The sequence below is a fragment of the Amblyomma mixtum genome, chromosome 6 (assembly GCF_055824585.1).
Source record: "Amblyomma mixtum isolate Tamu chromosome 6, ASM5582458v1, whole genome shotgun sequence".
In the NCBI taxonomy this organism is placed as follows: domain Eukaryota; kingdom Metazoa; phylum Arthropoda; class Arachnida; order Ixodida; family Ixodidae; genus Amblyomma; species Amblyomma mixtum.
Window position 1 is genome coordinate 15,551,321 of NC_143017.1, and position 19,789 is coordinate 15,571,109.

Below are 19,789 nucleotides of genomic sequence, written 5' to 3' on the forward strand. Positions count from 1 at the left end.
AAAAAGCGATTGGAGGATTGGTGGCTGAAAAGCAGAGATGTGGCATTAGGTGTGGGGTTGAAAATACTGGAGATATAAATCCGTTCTCCCCGTTTAACCGCGGCTGACACAGTTCAAAGCCGCGCGGACCCCACCCCGTGGTCGCGAGCGCTACCGAGCGCACGCCGACCACGGCGGGCCGTGCTCTACGGGAACAAAGGAACGACACATTGGCTGACACAAACAAGGCATTTATTGCTATAACAACAATAACGCCAGCTTGCAACAAAATACACTGAGGAATCGAGAATGTCCGACTCACCAGCACGGCTACGAGCGAACGTTCGCCCACGCCAGGGCAAAGGGAATATCTCCGAGGCCGGACGGGACGAGCTGAGGGGAACTCGTTTCCACACGAGGACGCCCGCAGCGAAGAGCGGAGCTTTGCGCGTGAACGTCCAACACGCTTCCCGGGCCCAGGGAGAAGAGAGAGCATTCCCCCGCGCGCGAGCGGCAAAACACGCCATCCGTGGCGCTGCTGTCGCTGCGACGCGAGCGCCCTCCCCTGTTAGCTAGGGTAACCAAACTAAAGGGAGAGCTTTGCGGAGGAGCTAACTACAGTAGGGGGTGCAATGCGGGAAAGTGAACGCAGGGGACGAAGGCGTCCCCACATCCCCCCAACCTTAAATAGACCCCCGCGCCTGCAAGTTGCATGCTATGGAAGAGTCTCCTGGTCTTCATGCACTTGAGGCAGGTCTTGCAGCGGAGGTCACGCCGACAGCATGCACGCAGTCTTCCGCGGTATTCCGAAGGCGGAGTGAAGGTCTCCGCTGGGACGACTCGCATGGCCCGCGGACTATGTGCCCGCAGGCCCGCGAAGAGGAGGGCCGGTTGACCACTGCAGGCCAAGATTCCGCAGTAGTCGCCAAGGTAACAGCAGCCGGACGTGGCTGCTGTCGGGTCTCGCCACGGCTGCCCCGGATGGATGCGGCGAACAGGATACAGGCCGCTCCGTCGCAGCAGGCGGCAGCGAGACGATGTGCACAGGACAGCAAGCCGCAGTGGCTCCAGATCTGTAAAATTTCCGAAACACACTCCGCATGCCTTTAACGTAGGTCACGGGAGGGGAAACGGCGTACACAAGGGCCCCTTGGCTCAATGCTCAACTCGCTAGCAAAACGTGTCGGGCGGCTGTGCAAGGCAAAGTTCGAGTGAACAAAGCCCTTTCTTGAGTTGAACGAGAATGCTCGGTTCATGCGAGGTTAAAAAAAACGGGCGGCCAGCAAAGTGCGCCCCCTCTCAACACCACGGTCCGGTGGCCGTGTCACTTTTGACAAGGTGCAGGCAGCTATGAATAGCCTTAGGCCTCACTACCATAGTGACAGTCGACGACCCCTAACAAAAGAAAGACCCGAAATGGGTTTCGTGCGCGCAGCCGCGAGGAGACATCAGCGTTGTGGGATGGTCCTACCCCACTCACTGCACGAAGCAGCTTCTGAGTGATCGGCGCCCACCGTATCGGACGGTGTCGGAGCGCCCGGTGCCGAGCTGCAATACCAGCGAGCTCGTATCGGCACCCGTGGCCCCAGGCCACCCGGCTCCGGGAGCCGCGACTCCCAGAGTCGAAAAAGAGACAGCGAGAAAATATATACAGAAAACTCGGACCACCCACGCGGCTTCCGCACTCACTCGTTTCGGGCTCGGCAACTCCGCGGGCGCTAGGCCTCGCGCTCCCTCGGTGCGGACCAAGTGGTTCTTGAAGCAACTCCAGGAAGAAAACTTCACAAAAAAACATGCTGAGCGTGTCGAAAAGTTCAAACATGCTGCAGCGCAATACACCTCGCACTCAAGAAAGCATGCCGCAGGCCCTAGCGATCAAAATTCACACTGGGCCTACCACTTGTCAAGTCCGAACAAAGAGCGTTCCTCGAACCGAACTGACAGTCGTCCAATGTTCCAAGAGCAGGCCCCACGTTGGGCACCAGATGTGGGGTTGAAAATAGGGGAGATATAAATCCGTTCTCCCCGTTTAACCGCGGCTTACACAGTTCAAAGCCGCGCGGACCCCACCCCGTGGTCGCGAGCGCTACCGAGCGCACGCCGACCACGGCGGGCCGTGCTCTACGGGAACAAAGGAACGACACATTGGCTGACACAAACAAGGCATTTATTGCTATAACAACAATAACGCCAGCTAGCAACAAATACACTGAGGAATCGAGAATGTCCGACTCACCAGCACGGCTACGAGCGAACGTTCGCCCACGCCAGGGCAAAGGGAATATCTTCGAGGCCGGACGGGACGAGCTGAGGGGAACTCGTTTCCACGCGAGGACGCCCGCGGCGAAGAGCGGAGCTTTGCGCGTGAACGTCCAACACGCTTCCCGGGCCCAGGGAGAAGAGAGAGAGCATTCCCCCGCGCGCGAGCGGCAAAACACGCCATCCGTGGCGCTGCTGTTGCTGCGACGCTAGCGGCCTCCCCTGTTAGCTAGAGTAACCAAACTAAAGGGAGAGCTTTGCGGAGGAGCTAACTACAGTAGGGGGTGCAATGCGGGAAAGTGAACGCAGGGGACGAAGGCGTCCCCACAAAGGTTGGAATTGTAGGAAACCGTAGGTAAAGATGATGGCGAATCTTAATGAGAACTGACAACACAGTAAAAAAAAATATAAAGAAAGAAAAGATGAGCATGGTGGCAATTGCTACCACCCCGTTTCAAAGGGGGCGCTCCTATCCATCCATCCATCCATGACGCAGGACGGTGGCCTGGTGTACGAGGCCGAGCTGTACGTGCAGCTGGACCGGCACGTGCAGCAGGCCGGTGACCGGGCGCTGCGAGTGCGCTGCTCGCGCGACACCCTGCTCGTGTCGGGCAGCCTGGGCCGCGATCCGCAACCCCCGGCTCGGAACTGGTCTCAAGGTTCCGCCGCAGCCCCCACGCTGGCTGAGGTGGAGAGCTGGATGGACATTCTCCGCGGGAGTATGCCGCTCGTCGAGCCGGTCTCGGGTCACGTGAATGTGGGTGATCCCATGACTATGCTCATCAAGATACGACACAAGGGTGAGTAGCCCATATGTTCCAACTTGAGTGTCTGCATGACGCTGTTCATCATGGCCAGCTCAACTTTCCAATGTAGTGGTTTCTGGGGCAGTTGGGTACACGGGCTTAGTTTAGCAACTGCAATATATATCTTTGCAAAAAGCGTCATTTCCGCGCTTTCGAGGATTAAGTCCTTTCCCCCAGTCAAATTCCTGCTTTTTGTGCACCTTGGCATGAATTCGTCCATCTGAATAGTGCACACTATGGTTACTCTACACATTTCCGGTTCCCCGTCCACACAGCATCTTTCCATCTGTCTTCGGCATGACTGGACATAGTTATGGGGTACGGAAAGCTGGCCGAGTCGGTTATAAGTTGCCATATAGAAAAAAAAACAGAATGACGACGGACGAGAAGAGGTGAGATAAACACAGCACTCACTAACGACTGATTTCTTTATTCAGAATACACTATATATATATATATATATATATATATATATATATATATATATATATATATATATATATAAGGTAAAAGCATGCATGCGCAGCCAGTCCCAGAACGTAAAAATAAAAATAAAATGCTTACCGGATATAGCCTTGTGAAGCACACGTGTCCTCGTCCTTCACACAACAGCTGGAAAGGTACGTCCAAGTACATGACCACAACGCGTGCAGAAGTAATGCCGTGCGAGCATATAGCGCAGAAAGGCAAACTCCGTTTTATACAGGCTCACTGAGGGTTTCGCTAAAAAAAATTTCCTTTCATTTAGAATAAAAAATGCTTCCGCCACATTTCGCTACTACGGCTAGAGTGCAGTAGTACCGCGTACCCTTCAAATCTGGCTGGCAGCGGCGGCAGTCTCGGCAGTGCAGGGCTGGACTCGAGCTAGCCGGTTTTCCATGGGAATCCTGGTGTTCTTTTAGGCGTGTGTTTACACAGCGCCACTTCTGTATAATATATTTATTTATTTATTTGAGTACTGCTGAGAGCCTTTGAACAAAGACCCTTGGCAGGAGTGGGTGCCACATAAGATGCACGTTGGCAAGCAATGACAAGAAAAAACCAGGTTTATTACTAAAAATTATCTCAAAACATTTTCAAAAAGACTCTAGTATTGGACATTCCATGACAGCGCGGCTCAGACTATTCCATTCTCGAACGGTTCGTGGGAAGAATTTTTAAAACCATCAGTCTTGCAAGTCCTGTCTCTTAATTTTTAGAATGGTGTGATCGTGTTGAGCGTCGATAGACATCTTGGATGCACTGCTCTCTCTTTAGTTTCAATTCTCATGGTAGATTAAGTGCATGCATTTTAGTCTTTGACGGCGTCTACTATCCTGCAGTGTTTCTAGTTATGCTCTATCTAAAAGAAGGCTCGGTGATGTTTTCAGCTATATGAATTATAAATGAATCTAACTGATTTTCTGTGATAACTTTCAAGTTTGGTTATGTTGGCTTCGGTGTACAGATCCTAAACGACTGCTCCGTATTACAGGACAGAGGAATATAAGTACTACTACCGACCTATATGACAAAAAAGCCTCTTCATGCCTTGGACCGCCTGGACCCTCGCCCTTTCACAGAGGCCAAGACCCTCGGTCCGTGGCCACAACAGTCAACTGCCATCAAGGCTTACAAGGCACTCTTTCGCTTTTTGAAAGCGACTGCCTTGATGGACAGACTGTGATTATTTCCCGTTACTTCTCTCTTTCCTCTTTAATTCCCCTCATTCCCTTCCCCTGTGCAGGGTAGCCAACCGGAATCCTTTCTGGTTAACATCCCTGCCTTTCCCTCTCTCTCTCTCATGCCAAGAACTGAATCCACTTCTAATGATGTTAGCTATCCCGTTCACCCGCTTGCTGACAACCGGGCAAATGCTTTTGAGTTTGCTTTCTCCTTTGAAAACGACTCTGAACGCGTACCTGTCACCAATCTTCTCTAAACGGTGGGAAACACCGTGAGCGTACGAGATGGCCACCGTCTTTTTCTGCGTTTCATTGCAGTTCTCTGGCCGAGTATTTTTCTAAACCTTCTTGGCGAAACTTTCACAAATTTGCGCTATGGTCATTTCCGGAAGACCGGCTTCCTTCAGACGGTCAACCTGCAAGAGTAGGGCCGCCTACATCCTGTATGGGCACGACTTTTGAAGTGACGCTTTCAGACATGCGGCTGCGTCTACTTGCTTAACTAGCCTTGAATGCCTTGAGTCATAGCTCAGAATTGATTTGGCCGACCTGGGGCAATATTCCCAGCATACAGGTCCTTCCGAGAACATGATCGTGATATAAAAAACATGACGCATCCTTTTTTTGGTCGCTCAGCTGTAAATTTCCGTCCACGTGAGCACTCGTCGAACAGGCTGGTGACTTGGACACTAGTTGCGTCATCTAGGATCCCGGACAGGCATGAAAATAAGGGAATCATTGAGATATCTCTGCACCCTGATGACCTTGTCATGGAACGTCTTTTCTTACTCTTTGTCTGCTTTTCCAAAATATACGTCGCTCAAAACTGGGGCCACTCGGGAGCCAATGCAGACGCCAGACTGCTGTACGTACACTTTCTCTCCCAACCATCCATAATGAGTGCATTCTCCAGCCTCAATATATATCCGACTGTGTTGACCATCCTTTTAAGGCTGATGTCGTGCCATGTCAAACTAGGACCTTTGTTTAATCTTTTTTACCTTGAACTTTACAAGGTTGGAATCGCCTTCCCTCCGACATTGCCTCCATTTATGATAACACCCAATTCAAATGTGCTTCAGCTAACATCGTATAAATCGGAGTTGCTGTGCCTTACCATGATTTCTCTGTTATTTTTAATTGTGCACTAATATTTTGAGCTTGACAAGGTTCGAATCGCCTTCCTTCCGACATTGCCTTCGTTTGTGATAACATCCGATTCAAATGTGCTTCAGCAAACATCGTATAATTTGGAGTTACTGTGCCTTGCCATGATTTGTATGTTATTTTTTATTTTGCACTAATATTTTGTCCCCCCACTATTCTCTGCAATGCTTCGGCCCTGAGGGCAAGTAAATGAATAAATAATTAAATACTAGCAATGAACAAGTCCAACACCATTTTCCACAGCCATAATGAACCTTTGATAATAAGGTATGTTGGTAAATGTAAGGCGCGCACATGCTTGTGAAGAATGTGTTGTAGGATCTTGCGTGCTGCGGAAATAAAGGGTATCGGTGCTAAATTTTTCCCATTATATAAGAGCAGCCAGCCTATTCCGTGGAGTTCCATCCTTCAGGAACCTCTTCGATATCACCCACAAATACCTGGAAAACTATTCCGAGTGCTGCTTCAGACAAAACATTTGAGATATAATCTGGGCCTGGCGATGCCCCTATACCAAGATTTAACAAGCAAATAAACACTCCATTTTCATTCATGGCTATACCATGGATAGGATAGAGAGAAACTGGACGACCATTGCCGGCAGTGAAAGCAGTTTTCAAGCGGTCATTAAGGCAACACAGGCTATATAGTCATCTCGTACACATTGAAATCTCTTAAAAACTTTCAACCAGAGCTTTTTGCGGGGCTATTTGGTCCATTCTGACTGAAGCGAAGCAACGTGAATGAAGGCGCCCAAAGGTGAAACGGAGATTGCGCAGTTTCCTGCCCAATCTTAGACAGATTGGATTTCGTGTCCAACTGTGCAACGTGTCTCTACTAATCCAAGGATTGCGGCTACGTTGATCATCACAAACATCAGCCTGACTACTCTCACTGCAGGACAAAAGCCTCTCCCTTATCTCTCCACTTAACCCTGTCCTGGTACAGCTGCGGCCACCGTATCCCCGCGAGCTTCATAATCTCCTCCGCTTACCTAACATTCTGCCGCCCCCTGCTACATTTCCCTTCCTTTGGAATTTAGTTTGTTGCCCTTAAGAACTATCGGTAATCTCACCTTCCCATTTCTATTTCTTCCTCTTGATTTCGACTAGGATGTCATTAACCCGCGTTTGTTTCCTCACCCACTCTTCCGTCTTCCTGCCTCTTAAGTTACACCTATAATTTTTTTAATTTTTCTTTCTATAGCTTGCTGTGGTGCACTTAGGCCTAACCCTTTCCGTTATATTCCACGTTTATGCCTTATAAGTGAGCACCAGTAAGATACAGCTGCTATATACTTTTCTTCTGAGAATTATTGGTAACCTGGCATTCATCATCTGAGACAACCTGCATATGCGCTCCCCACCACTCTTATTCTTCTGGTTATTTCACTCTCGCGATCGCGATCTGCAGTCACTACTTGCCCTAAGTAGACGTATCCCGTTACCACTTCCAGCACCACGCTACCAATTAAACTGCTCGGTCCTTACGAGACTGTTGAACATCGCTTTGGTTTGATTTTCTGCATATTAAACTTTAGACCCACAGTGCTCCTCTGCCTATGTGACTCATTAATCATATTTTGCACTTTTTCATTTTTTTCATTTGCTTACCGTAAAGGCCCATGTAGGCCTTACATAAGGGTGAACGTCACGCACGAAATGCAATGATCTAATTACAATAGTAATATAAAAGCACTTAAATACTATACAGGAACACATTAAAACAACTATGGATGAAATTAACATTAAGAAATGCAATATGCCGTAGTTAAAACATGCAAGCATGGATTAACAGTTAAAGCCTTTTGCACAAACACCAAACTAATGCGCCAAGAATGCAAAACAAGCCGGTCAGGCGATAAATCTTGCTCACCTACTCTATCGCACTATATTTTAGTACTTTTATTACTGTCCTTTAATACTTCATCTCCACAGTATCTTATCAAAGCAGTATCATCAGCTGATCGCAGATTTCTTCGGTATTCCCTATTAAATCTTATCCCCTACTGTTCCCAATGCAATTTTTAACTTACCTTCTGTAAATAGGCGGTAAATAGCATTGCCAAGGTCGTGTCTACCTGCCTGACCCCTTTTCGTTATAGAGTTTTATTCTTGACTTTATCGAGGACTATAACACCTGAGCATCCGCTATAGATATCTTCATGGACAATTAGTTCCACATGTTCTAGTAGATTAATACTGCATGGATTTCCTATCAAATTGGCACAACGGACATCAAGAATGTCAATAATGAATTCGTTTTCTGTCCGTGACAATTTAGGAAAGCATTGCATATTGTCACGTAGTAGTGACGACAGTCTCGACGACAGCGAAGATGGTTCCCAAAAAAAATTCAATGGGCTGACTCGCGCCCACAAGGAACCAGATAGGCAGTAATACTGCCTGGTGGTTTTAGTTACGAGTGTCAATATCACAAGAGACGTTGCTGAAAAGGCTGCCAATTTGAAATTGAGAAATACTATGAACGTTGAATCGTGCTGCATTCCTAAAGGCTGATTAGCAAGGTGTATGAGATGAAAATAAAAATGAGATTCATTATTTTCCTTTCATTAGCATTAAGGAGTAGGAAGAAAAAGGTAACCAATCAATGTTCGGAAAATTAAAATCACCGGCCATGACTCAGCCGTCTATTCACTTTACATAGCAATGAATGCATTCTTTGACATGGTGCAAGATAGCAACAGAAGAGTGAGGATGTCTATTAACAACTTCAAGGGTATACTTGATTTTAGTTCCGTAAATATATGAAAAAGTCCGTCGACTAGAGTGACGTCGATAATCTCGAGAGTTGGAAAGAATCTTTAAACACCATAGCCGCTCTCCCAGTTCTTCGGTCAAAATCTCTTCTGAATACATTGTAGTTGTTTGAGACAAGTTTCCTGTCGTATATATCGTCACTTGACCACGTTTCTGTGAGCGCCGTGACGCAAGCGTCATGCAGATACCTTCCAACTGAACTACTTTGTTAACACTGCGAAAGTTTGCACTGAAGTCCCGACAGCAGCCTCCTTTTATTTTCTGTCACTTATTCTTCGCAACCTTGTGCCATTTGTTCTCGGCATTGTGCAAGCAAATAAGGTACTGTTCCCACTTATTTTATCAAACACTTATTTTTCCTTGTCACCCTTCAATGTTTTATTTGCTGTGCTCCCTGATGATTTTTTTTTCTTATGTGACGAACGCTCATAGAAAAGTTCTCTGTATCCTATGTTTCAGAGCCCACGAGTTTTAGACCTGGCATCAATACGGAGTTTTTTCACGGTAATTTAAGAACCTCACAATTATTTTACAATGACCGCTCTCTTTTTTTTTTCTTCCACAGCATGTGAAACCGTTGTATTCCACATCGAGTTGCTGACGAATCTGCTCCAGCCCCTACCATTTGCAAGCCGTCTCGATTAGCTAACCTGAACTTCAACCATGAACTTCTCGTAGATTTTTATAGCTTTCTTTTCTAGCCGCATGGCTGCGCCTGCGTGGATGCTAACGAATATTTACTCCTTTATTACCAATATTCCCCACATTTGGGGATTAACATTGGCGCTGCAGCAGCAGGTCCTCCTTCATTGCAACCAAGTGATGGCGAAATGGGAAGAAGACTGCCCAGGTCTGTACGGTAATGCAGAACGGATTGCGCATTCCGTTCGATGCGCTGCTGCTGCCACGATATTGAGATTCGTTGGCGTTTATCTACTTGCCCATGACGACCTGTTTGCTGATCATGAAGGAGGATGAAAATTCACTCAATTATTGAGCTGGAGAATCAAACCGCGTTTGACTACCAAAGAAGTGTCCTACAACGCGTCATTGTGGTTCTTTTTCTACCTGAGGATTTCATTCCCGGGCAAGCACACAAGCTGGTTGTCCGAGCCGTCCGAGCCGTGAGCAATAAGGCCGTATTTACCGCTTTCATCTGTGCACGCAAAGCTTCTGAAAACAGCTATTGTCAAATTTTTCTTAACAGATGCTTTGAACAAATTATGTGTGCACTCCATGGCGTTCAATTGCCCAGTAAATGGGTGGTTTGTCTAGGTTCGCGACATTCTGGTTATTTACTCTTGTCTCTTGCTCAGCGCCTCAAGCAGAAGATTAAACATGAGCATGAAAGTAGTTTGGTTTGGTTTACTGGGGTTTAACGTCCCAAAGCAACTCAGGCTCTGAGGGACGCCATAGTGAAGGGCTCCAGAAATTTCGACCACCTGTGGTCGAAATTTCCATAGTTCCATAATTAACCATAATTCAGGAAAGGTTGTGTATTCAGCTTGAAAGGCTGTGTATTGAGTTTGTTTTGTGTGGCGGTGCTCAAAGAGTTGCTTCTTTCAAGTAATGACCCCTTTGGCTTCTCTCTAGAACTTTGTGCACCATGACGATTCTAATGCGTGCGCATGCTCAGAGAATGCTGAATTTGTCCTCGTGCTGAAGTATCGCAATTGGGAGAGCACGAAAGTGTATAGGGATAATAAATTGTAATTGAGCAAGCGTTACAGAGGGCACGAGGACAGAGAACAAAAAGTTAGGGGCCGAGTGTTAGCTGTCCTCGCAGTAGCCAATACAGGTGTGTCTACCGAGTCACGAGCGTGCAAACGCAGGGTTCAGCCTCTAGTGTTGCCGCATTTCGAGTAAAACACGGACAAACGCCAAGCCATGAAGAAAAAACAAGCCCGCAATGTGTTTTCGTCGTGTGTAAACATGAGCACGCGCTCTTGTCAGGAAAAACAAGGTGCCCTCGCCACGCATGCTACAACAATACAAACGCAGATCATCTCAAAAACGTGGGATACTTGCGGGTTAAGCCGAACAGTCTTCCAATCTCTTCCCGTGCGAAGTTATTTTTGTTCGGTTTTTGAACTCTGCCTAATATTTATCCTAAAGAAATTTGTATTCTCTCACTGCGTTGAAGGGCAGCTCTGTGGAGTACTCCATTTTTTTTTGTCTCATGCCGATTTACATCATGCCACCAAGAATGAACAACCGGATATAGGTCACGCTTCCGTCAACTTCCGAAACACCGGTGATTGATTGGTTCAGTGCTTTGAGACTCGCAGTCGCGAGGCTGGAAAATCGAGCAGCGAGCGACTGGCCTTCGACTGTCGCTTTTCGACCAAAACGGTCGCGCGACCACTTCGACTCGGATTCGTGAATGGGCTCTAACGCTTTCCCATAAGCTTTATCACCATCCATACCTTCGTGACGATTTGGTTCAGTGACCTCGTGTCATCTTCCCAAGACAAGTTCATTCTTTCAAAATTAAACGCACACAGTACTATTCATCCCGTTATACAAACTCTTTCATTCCTTGTAGTATCATTGAAAGAAACGATTTGCCATCAGACATCGCTACAGAAACAGGCACAAAAATTCCGAAAACTAATTAGCAGTGGTAGAAATATTATTATTTTCTTTTTCTGTTTTCTTCCCCTTGTGTTAGCAGTTGTGTTGTAATGATTGTTTATATCATTTTTCTTCTTCCTTAAAATATAACGTGTGAATAAAAAAATAATTGTATCGCTAAGTAATATCCTCTAAGCGACGGCTATAGGGGTAAAGTGAATTAGTAAATAACTTCATAAGGGCGGTTTCTATCGCGTTGGCATTCAAAAATCTCGAGCAGTCCAGGTGAGGGAAAGGGGGGCTCGTTAGGACATACATGACGGAAGCCATCAGTCGCCGAAACCAAGGAGCATACAGGATGTTTTTTTTATTATTTCTTAAATTTATGGCTTTCATCAATGCAGGAATTGAGTAATTATTTTGACATCTCATTGACTAAAAAGGTTAAAAAAAACAACCACCCCCACCTGGATTCGAACCGACGACCTCGGACTCTCGGTAATACAGGACGCACTACGTGCGCCACTAAGGTGGTGCTGGTGAACAATCTCGAGGTTTAGTTACACTACACATCAATATCCCCGAAAGCAGAAGATTGGACAGCCGCCGCCTTAACTCAATTGAGCACCGGGCGCAAAATTCGGAGGTCGTAGGCTCGGATCCCACCGATAACATGTGGATGTTTTTCGTGGGCTTTCTAATAAATTACATTTAAATATAGTTGCTCAATTAACCTACTATCGATGAGGACCACAAACTTAAAGAAAATTAAACATTATCCCCTATGCTTTTTGGTTTCGATTACAGTTGGCTTCCGTTTTCTAAAAAATCTCATGATTTAAAATTATTGTTACTCTAGGTTGTTATTTTTATTTCTAAATACCTGGGTTATAGCATAGTCCTTCAATGCTTTTATGGTGATGAAACTTCTCCGTAACGCTATGGGAGAGCTTCATATGTTGACCGCGCCTTCCACGAGGCGGCGCTACGAGTCCTGTGGGGGCAACGACGCGAGGGAGCGAGCGTCTCTACGGCCGCGAGTCTACGGGTAGAATGGGACTCCGGCAATGCGGCAGCAACTATTTTCTTGTTTCACTCTGCCTTCGTTTACAAAATAAGTACAGTGCACGTGACGTGCAAGCCTGTGATGCCGAATACTTGCTGCGGGACGGGTTGCCGCTCCGGCTTCGGAGGTACGCAGGAAAAGGCCTCGCGGTTCTGTCTGCCGAGCGACGCCGAGCAGCGTAAAATTTGGAAGCGGGCGATACCCCGACAGGAAAGCGGTGGATTTAGCTTCGACTCCAAGCATGTACGTGTCTGCGAGAGGCATTTTGCCCCACTGATTCGGTGTCACGAGTTTGTGATCAACAAAGTAGCAGTGTCGCTGCAATGCGCGAGAAACCGAAACTCAGGCCCGGCGTCGTCCCACGGATATTCGAAGGCCTACCAGCGTACTTGGGCACGGATCTGTGACGATGTTGCATTTTAGACAGCTGTGCTCTTCAATGTGCTCTTGGCTTTTGGTGCGAAAGCACTACTTCGTGGGATGAAACCCAACGAAGAATCTTGTGGCGTCCCTGAATTTAAGGGTGCAGAAATAAAGGAAATATTGCCGCGACTAGAAATTTCGTACCCCCGGCGGCGCGAACGGATCAGCTTCGCTGGCCACTGCACGAGAGGACTGTGCTATCGTAGCAGCCGATCACGCCTCGTGTTGTTGTTGTTGCCTCAAAAACGATGGAACATACCCACGGTGGGAGATTGGCCAGGGTTTCGTGCAGATCCAAACAGGAAAAACTAAACTGTAACACACTCTCGCGCTGCGCGCATTGTATGTGCACCGTCGTCTTCACAGCGTCCACCTTCAGAACACATCAGACTAGCTTAACCTCGATCAGAGCTTAACTTCAGTCTAATATCGTCGCCAGACGTGCAACGACCCAGCAAAGCAAAACCATGAGCCAAACAGCCTAAACACATGCGTTCGCACGTCTGCTGGGTTTAACCACGTTGAACACCTAGCGCTTTTTATTTTTTGTACATGTTTCTCCGTGATTTCTATCACTGCTCATTTCTGGCTTATTGCGTCGCCGCTCACAGCTTGTCTCTTATATCTTGGTAGCGCGAAGCGAGCACATGAGCAATATTTCCTTGCACTCGTCAGCGCCTCCGTAGTCACAGCGTGAAAAAGTGTAAATAAATGGCTTATGAAGCAAGAGTCTTCAGCAGCTGGCTTTGCCACCTCCGAAAGTGTCAGCAAAAAAAAAAAAAATGAGAGCACCATCAAACTACCGGTCCATTCGTCATGTGATCGCTCTTCTAGCGCGCACTCCAGTTCTTAAAATACCGCCATAACGTCATGTTGTCAGCATTATTGAGATTGCAGTATTTATCACAAGGTAAACGCCAGCCTTAAGCATTCTTGTGCACATAGATGAAAGCGAGGACTCGGCCGAGACAGGCGCAACCCAGACACATACAGATATGTTACTGATCGCTACGCTAGATTTCCAGAATAACGTTGTGGGCAAGTTGCGGTAAAAATGAATGCCAAGGCTGGACCGTTGTACGAAAATGGCTTTTTTGTGAAAATCAACGAGAGAAAGTAAGTGCGTTAATTGTTTGCCAGTAAACAGCCGCTAACAAGGTTTACTAGTGGCCGTCGTCGATCGTAGAGGGTTTTTAGTGTCTCGACGTTGCAGCCAAACTTTCAGGTGATAACCGGTAAAGTAGTGGCCATAGTAAGCCCAAATACCGATCCCCAGAAAGCATAACTACCAAGCGAATATGAGCCGGTTGGCCGGAAAACAGCCGCTGCGAGCAGAGCTCGCGCAGCGACTCGTGCCCCCTCGCCGACAGCCGCACCTCTAGCGGCGCGCGCTGTCCCTATATGAAACTTTGGCCGGAGTTTCGTGACCAGAAAAAGCATTGAAGGACTATGGTTATAGCTATGACAGGCGGCTTTTGTTTTTCGCCTTCTAAGTTGCCCCTGATTATATACTTGACATAAAAAAAACCTTGATTAAAAATAAGCGGTCGTCTGGCGCGTTTTTTTCTTCGCCCGTGTGTTTTCTTCTCTGTGTTGGTGGCTGTTTGTCGGTACGCTTGCAGTAGTCTGCTTGTTTTCAAGGCTGTTTTGTTTCAAGAGACTTAAAAAGAACTTGCTAGTTTGGTGAGGACATTCCGAGTGGGCTGTGAGAAAGGAAGTTATGGGTAGAAAAGAGCATTACCTGTCATGAAAAAGTCGCGGCAGGCGTGCTTGAGCAGAATTGTGATTACAGGCGTGTGCTTGCAGCTGGCCTGGACAGCCGTGTCACCGAATGCTTGGCCCACGACGGTTCCCGGCAGATGGAGCAGGAGCTGACTGATAAGCACGGGTGAGTGAACGCGCTAAAGTGGTAAAGGAAGTTACGCGAGAGCTTGTTCTACCGCGACGTTAATCTAAAGCACACGACTACCACGACCATTTGCGTTACAGAATATTCGCCACAATGATTAGAGGGACTGTTGTCTTCCGATGTGGCGTTGCAGGAGTGATACTGATACCCTTCCACAAAGCGCAAGAGGACACAGGGAGAGCTACCCATCAAGGGTAACGCACACGTATACATGCAGAAACGTATTGTCTTCTCAATATCTTATGGTGACTAAATACGTCAACGCTCGGGCGATTTCGTCAGACAAGATTGAAGAAAAATAAGCGCAGCATGGAACGACACGGGTGTCAGGAGTAGCCTTAGGTGGGAACCGTCTTCCGCTCCGTTAGTTTTGATGTCTGTGTCCAGATCGTTGCCTAGTTCAGCAATTTTCGTTGCATTGCGAGTACATGTTTGAGAGATGAGCGGGATGTGGCTGCTAGTCGGGATTAAAGGTATGACAGCCCTGCCGCATTTTAACGCTGGAGCATTGTTGTTGTTGTGGACTCCGGAGCGACGAGAGAGGGCTCTGCTCAACGGAAAACCCGGCGTGGCGTGATGGAATAATCCCCAGAGAAATCCTTTGAGGTGAGCTTGGACTCTCAATCACAACCTGCCCACCGCGGAAGATGCAACCTGCTCACCGGAATGTAAGCAAACCGCCCAACACGGCAGCTGCCAGTTATAATGATTGGCCGTGAGAGGATGACCAGGAAGAGTAACCTGGGTCTCGCAAGCGGTGGCTGTGCTCGAAACAGCCACCTGCCGGGGCAGTGCCACGTCGCTTATCCGCTGCACCACTGCGCCAGTAGGAGGACTCTCCGCGGTCTATGAATGTAGAATAGAGAACGACCGATTCCACACATATGACCGTTAACACTGTCGCGTCATGCCGTTATGCGGAGCTTATAAAGGTGCACTGAAGAGAAATATGAACTCGTCTTTTTGCCGCGGGAACTCGATCTACACGAGCATTCTTAGAAACATCGAATTATTGCCCTGTGCGGCCGATTTCCCTAATTACATCGAATTAACGCCCGGCTCTCAGCTTTTTTTTTATATTCTCCGCATACGGCGGGAGGAGTCGACCAACGCATGGAGTGCCCTTCAGGCAGTCGCGTGGGGACTTTGCTTTCGCTTTTATTTTGTTTCTGTCAGGTTTCCGTGAGCAAATAGGTCTAGTTAGAGACTACACAGCTGCAAATTAGGCCCACGCAAATAAAAATACGCGTGGACTCTTTGCTTTCTCCGATTACTACGTATCACTCCGCCGATGGCAGAGCGGCAAGGCTCCACGGGACTGGTTGAAAAGTTGTTCGACTCCTCGCACTGTTTGAGGGGAATTCAGAAAGGAAAGGCGGGAGCCCGACGTTAATCTGATTTAAATTAGGGAAATCGACCGCACAGGGCAAAAATTCGATTTTTACAAGGACGCTTGGAACGTGTAGATTGAGTTCCAGCGGTAAAAATACGAGTTCAGATTTCTTTTCAGTGCACCTTTAAGTTGTTTGTTCCCGTTGTTTTGCGCCACGATAGCTTTTTTTTTGCTTTGCTCCACTGTTGCATTTCTTGTTTTGCTCCACAACCGCTCCAATTATTTTGTTCTCCTGTCCACATCTCTCGCGCAGGAGCACAGTGCTTGTAAGTTGTATGTAGTCGTTCTAGACAGTCGGTCCATGAACTGTACGCACCTTAGTTTTCCTTAGGGCTCATCAACATCGTGCCGATACGTAAGTACTTAGAAGGGAAATTTGCTCTTCGCGAGGGTGCATTGAATGACATAGGGAGTTGAAAGGGAAGAGAAGGAATACTGGACCGGAATGAGAAACTCAGGAGCGTCTTTGCGGACAAATTGCCGACTTTTGATATTTCCATCACAAGCAGTGTCTTTCTTCTTGTGTGCTCTTCATGATTACCAACACTACGCTTCCTGTAGAAAGAATGACTCCTACACCTTTTAAGGCAAAAGTCTTTAACGCCTCATCTTTGTCGACATTAGGTTGTCAGCAGAGGTGTCACGCTTTTCTTGTCAGACCAGAAAAAAAAATCTTGGTCCACGATGGGATTCGAACCACCATCCTTCCGTTCCAGAGCCGAACGTGCAAATGGCTACGATACTTCTTGCCAACGCATATGTATTTTTCCTTGTCTTGGACACTGGAGAGTCTTTGCAGAAAGACTTCGAATCAGAGGGATGCCTCCCAAGCGCAAAGGCTTTCACCTCAACGCACTTTAGGTCAATAAAATTTCCTCTTGAATTTTTTACTTCCGAATAACCTTCTCCTGCGCATACTCATCACACCCTATCTGTGCAAACTTCCTATTTCCATCCGCCCACTTGGCATAGTTTCTTATGGTCCTTTTTGAAAAATGTGAGCCGGTTTACGAATTTACGTGTAGTATTTTGTTCTGTCAATCGCCCTAACGCCCAATGCAGATGCTCACTGGACCCCAGCATAATGCCGGACCTGGAGGAGCAACCCGCTGCAAAGACGGGCCTCAAAGTGGTGTCCAGCAGCTTCGCGGCGTTCAAGTTCCCCGACCGGGACAGCCTCCATTTGCAGTGCAAGGTCGTTGTGTGCAACAAAGTCTGTCCCTTTGTGAGTGGTGCTTGTTCTCTGGTGGTCTTCAGCAATGCCACTGAAAGTCAAATGCTCTTCTGATCGTTTGTGTTGACCCCGGTAATATATACCAATTGGTGTGCTGACCCCTAGTAAAATATAATATTCGTGGAATTACCAGAGCCTTGTCGCCCAAGATAAAAAATGTTATGGTTATTCAATATGCGAAGAGGAAAATCGACGTAAACGGTGAAAGCAGTCTTTTTCCGCTGCGTAGCTCACGCGTCAATGACAATACACTCGATGAGTTAAATAGTTTCTCCCCCGAATTTCAAACACCAGCGACGTCTTTCAAGTGAAGAACGAAAGCCGAAAGACAGAGGGAAATTTGTCAAGACCGATGCATATCCTGAGAGTAGCTTCTGCGTTCTCATGTAGTCTTTTATTCTATTAAAGCACATAATTTCTCCCTGGTTCTGGAACCATGGTGTATGCTTTGGCACAATACCGACCGCAGCATATGAATCACGAGGGCGTGGGGGCGTGCTTGTACAGATCACTTCCCTGCGATCTTAAGCGATGGTAAAGAAGCTTTCCTTCCAGGAATCCTGCGGAGAAAACTCACGCCACGTGCGCCACGTCCGCCGTCATGTCCATGGCATGTACAGCGGTGAACTCGCAGCCGGATACGTTCTGCAGGATCTCCAGGTCTACAATTCTATCCTGGTCAAAGCTTCATCCATAGACGTCGACATACAGGGTCTGCCATTAGTAGGTAAGGCCACATTTTGGCAGATTGCGCCCTATTCCGTTCAGAGTTCGGAGCTGAGCATGCTGTAATTGTGACCGCAACTGCAGTTATCCGCGTGACCCAATTTGTTTTGCGAGCCACGCAAATATTGCTCTAACTGTGGAGGTAGCAGCGCGATGAGCACTGGGCGGCGATTTTGTGGTGTGCGCAGTACAAGCTCCGCTATGAGAATTAAGGAGGCTTATATATATATATATATATATATATATATATATATATATATATATATATATATATATATATATATATATATATATATATATATATATATACCTCTTGCACTTGTAGCAGCCATTCCCCGCATTTAGCCATTGTGTTTATCAGCAAGCTTCAAACAAACAACGGCTAAATCCGGGCAACGGCTAATATTTGTCGAACGGAATCTCATGTTGCATCCTGAGGCACCGTCTTCTTCTCTGGGAACTGTAACATCCTACACGCCCTCATGTAGTTACGTAATTCCAGGTCCCTCCTCTCCCATAAGAACTGCGATGTACATCTTTACATGTATCCACTACGTAAACAGCGCGAGGAAGCACTGAAAGAAAAAAAGACTCAACTGAAGAATATTACCGCGCAACACTTGCAGCGTTGTGACAAAAAGCTGCAGACACTTCATTCATCCTACAAGGCCAGTCTGCTTGCACTGACAAGCACATGCTAATAACAAACGTTTTCTTTTCGAGCACCCGAACCTCCAAGCCAAGACAGAAAAGAGCCTGAAACGCACTCATGTTCCGCGAACTGGGCTCATCGCAAGAGCTGCGACTGAAACATCCTTGCTGCCTGTTGGATTCCGCGATGGCTAGGCTAGGAGTGGCAGCGTGCGTTCAGATGGTAACGTAGTCGAGCTTACATTGTCAGTTTTTCTTACCATTAAAATTTTCTTACATGCCCTCCAAAAGTGAAAAAAGAATTCGAGTTTTGCCCTAAACGCTGCATTTTTTAGAAAAAAAATGACATAATAGCAGGTGAACAGATAACTTTCGCAGTTGCGCAGACATTTCCTGCCGTGCTGAAAAATTCCGTCAAATCTTAATAAAATTTTCGACATGTATATGCAATGTTTCTTGTTAAAAAAATGACAACAAATTTCGTCCTAGCTTTCAATTGGCTGAAAAAAGAACTGAAAGCATTGCTCCCAAAACATTATCATCACCATCAGCCTGACTACGCCCACTCCAGTGCAAAGGCCTCTCCCATGTCTCTCCAATTAACCCTGTCTTTCGTAAGTTGCGGCCACCGTATACCCGAAAATTTCTTAATCTCATCCGCCCACCTAACTTTCTGTCGCCCCCTGCTACGCTTGCCTTCTCTTGGAATCCACTCCGTTACCCTTAACGACCAGCGGTTATCTTGCCTTTGCATTACATGCCCTGCTCAAGCACACTTTTTCATCTTGTCATTTCATTGTCCCTAGGATGTCATTTACCCGCGTTTGTTCTCTCGCCCACTCCGCCCGCTACCGATCTCTGAACGTTACACCTATCATTTTTCTTTCCATAGCTCGCTGCGTAGTCCTTAACTTAAGCTGAACCCTCTTTGTTAGCCTCCACGTTTCTGCCCCATAGGTGAGTACCGAAAGATCTATAATATGAGTAAAAAATGGTAAAAATTGATGAAAACTCGGTGATGACGTCCAATTACATGAAAGGACGTCGATGCAGTGTGATCCGCAGCCAATCAACAACTGCTGACGCGCTGCGCATGCGCAGCGTGACGTCACCGCTTCCTCTCGCCACGCTCTTCTCCTCTGTCGTGAAATCAATTCA

At 47.1% G+C, this 19,789-nt stretch overlaps 1 protein-coding gene across 3 annotated transcripts in view; it reads left to right on the plus strand.

Annotated features, from left to right (window-relative positions):
• LOC149338279 (cuticlin-4-like) overlaps positions 1-19,789 on the plus strand; it is a 121,176-nt gene that overhangs the window by 82,257 nt on the left and 19,130 nt on the right. For all 3 annotated transcript variants that reach the window (XM_089547591.1, XM_089547589.1, XM_089547592.1), the window contains exons 5-8: positions 2,735-3,038; positions 14,525-14,606; positions 17,083-17,245; positions 17,810-17,981. In XM_089547591.1, coding sequence (XP_089403717.1) covers positions 2,735-3,038; positions 14,525-14,606; positions 17,083-17,245; positions 17,810-17,981 — 721 coding nt within the window. The remainder of the gene's footprint in view (positions 1-2,734; positions 3,039-14,524; positions 14,607-17,082; positions 17,246-17,809; positions 17,982-19,789) is intronic.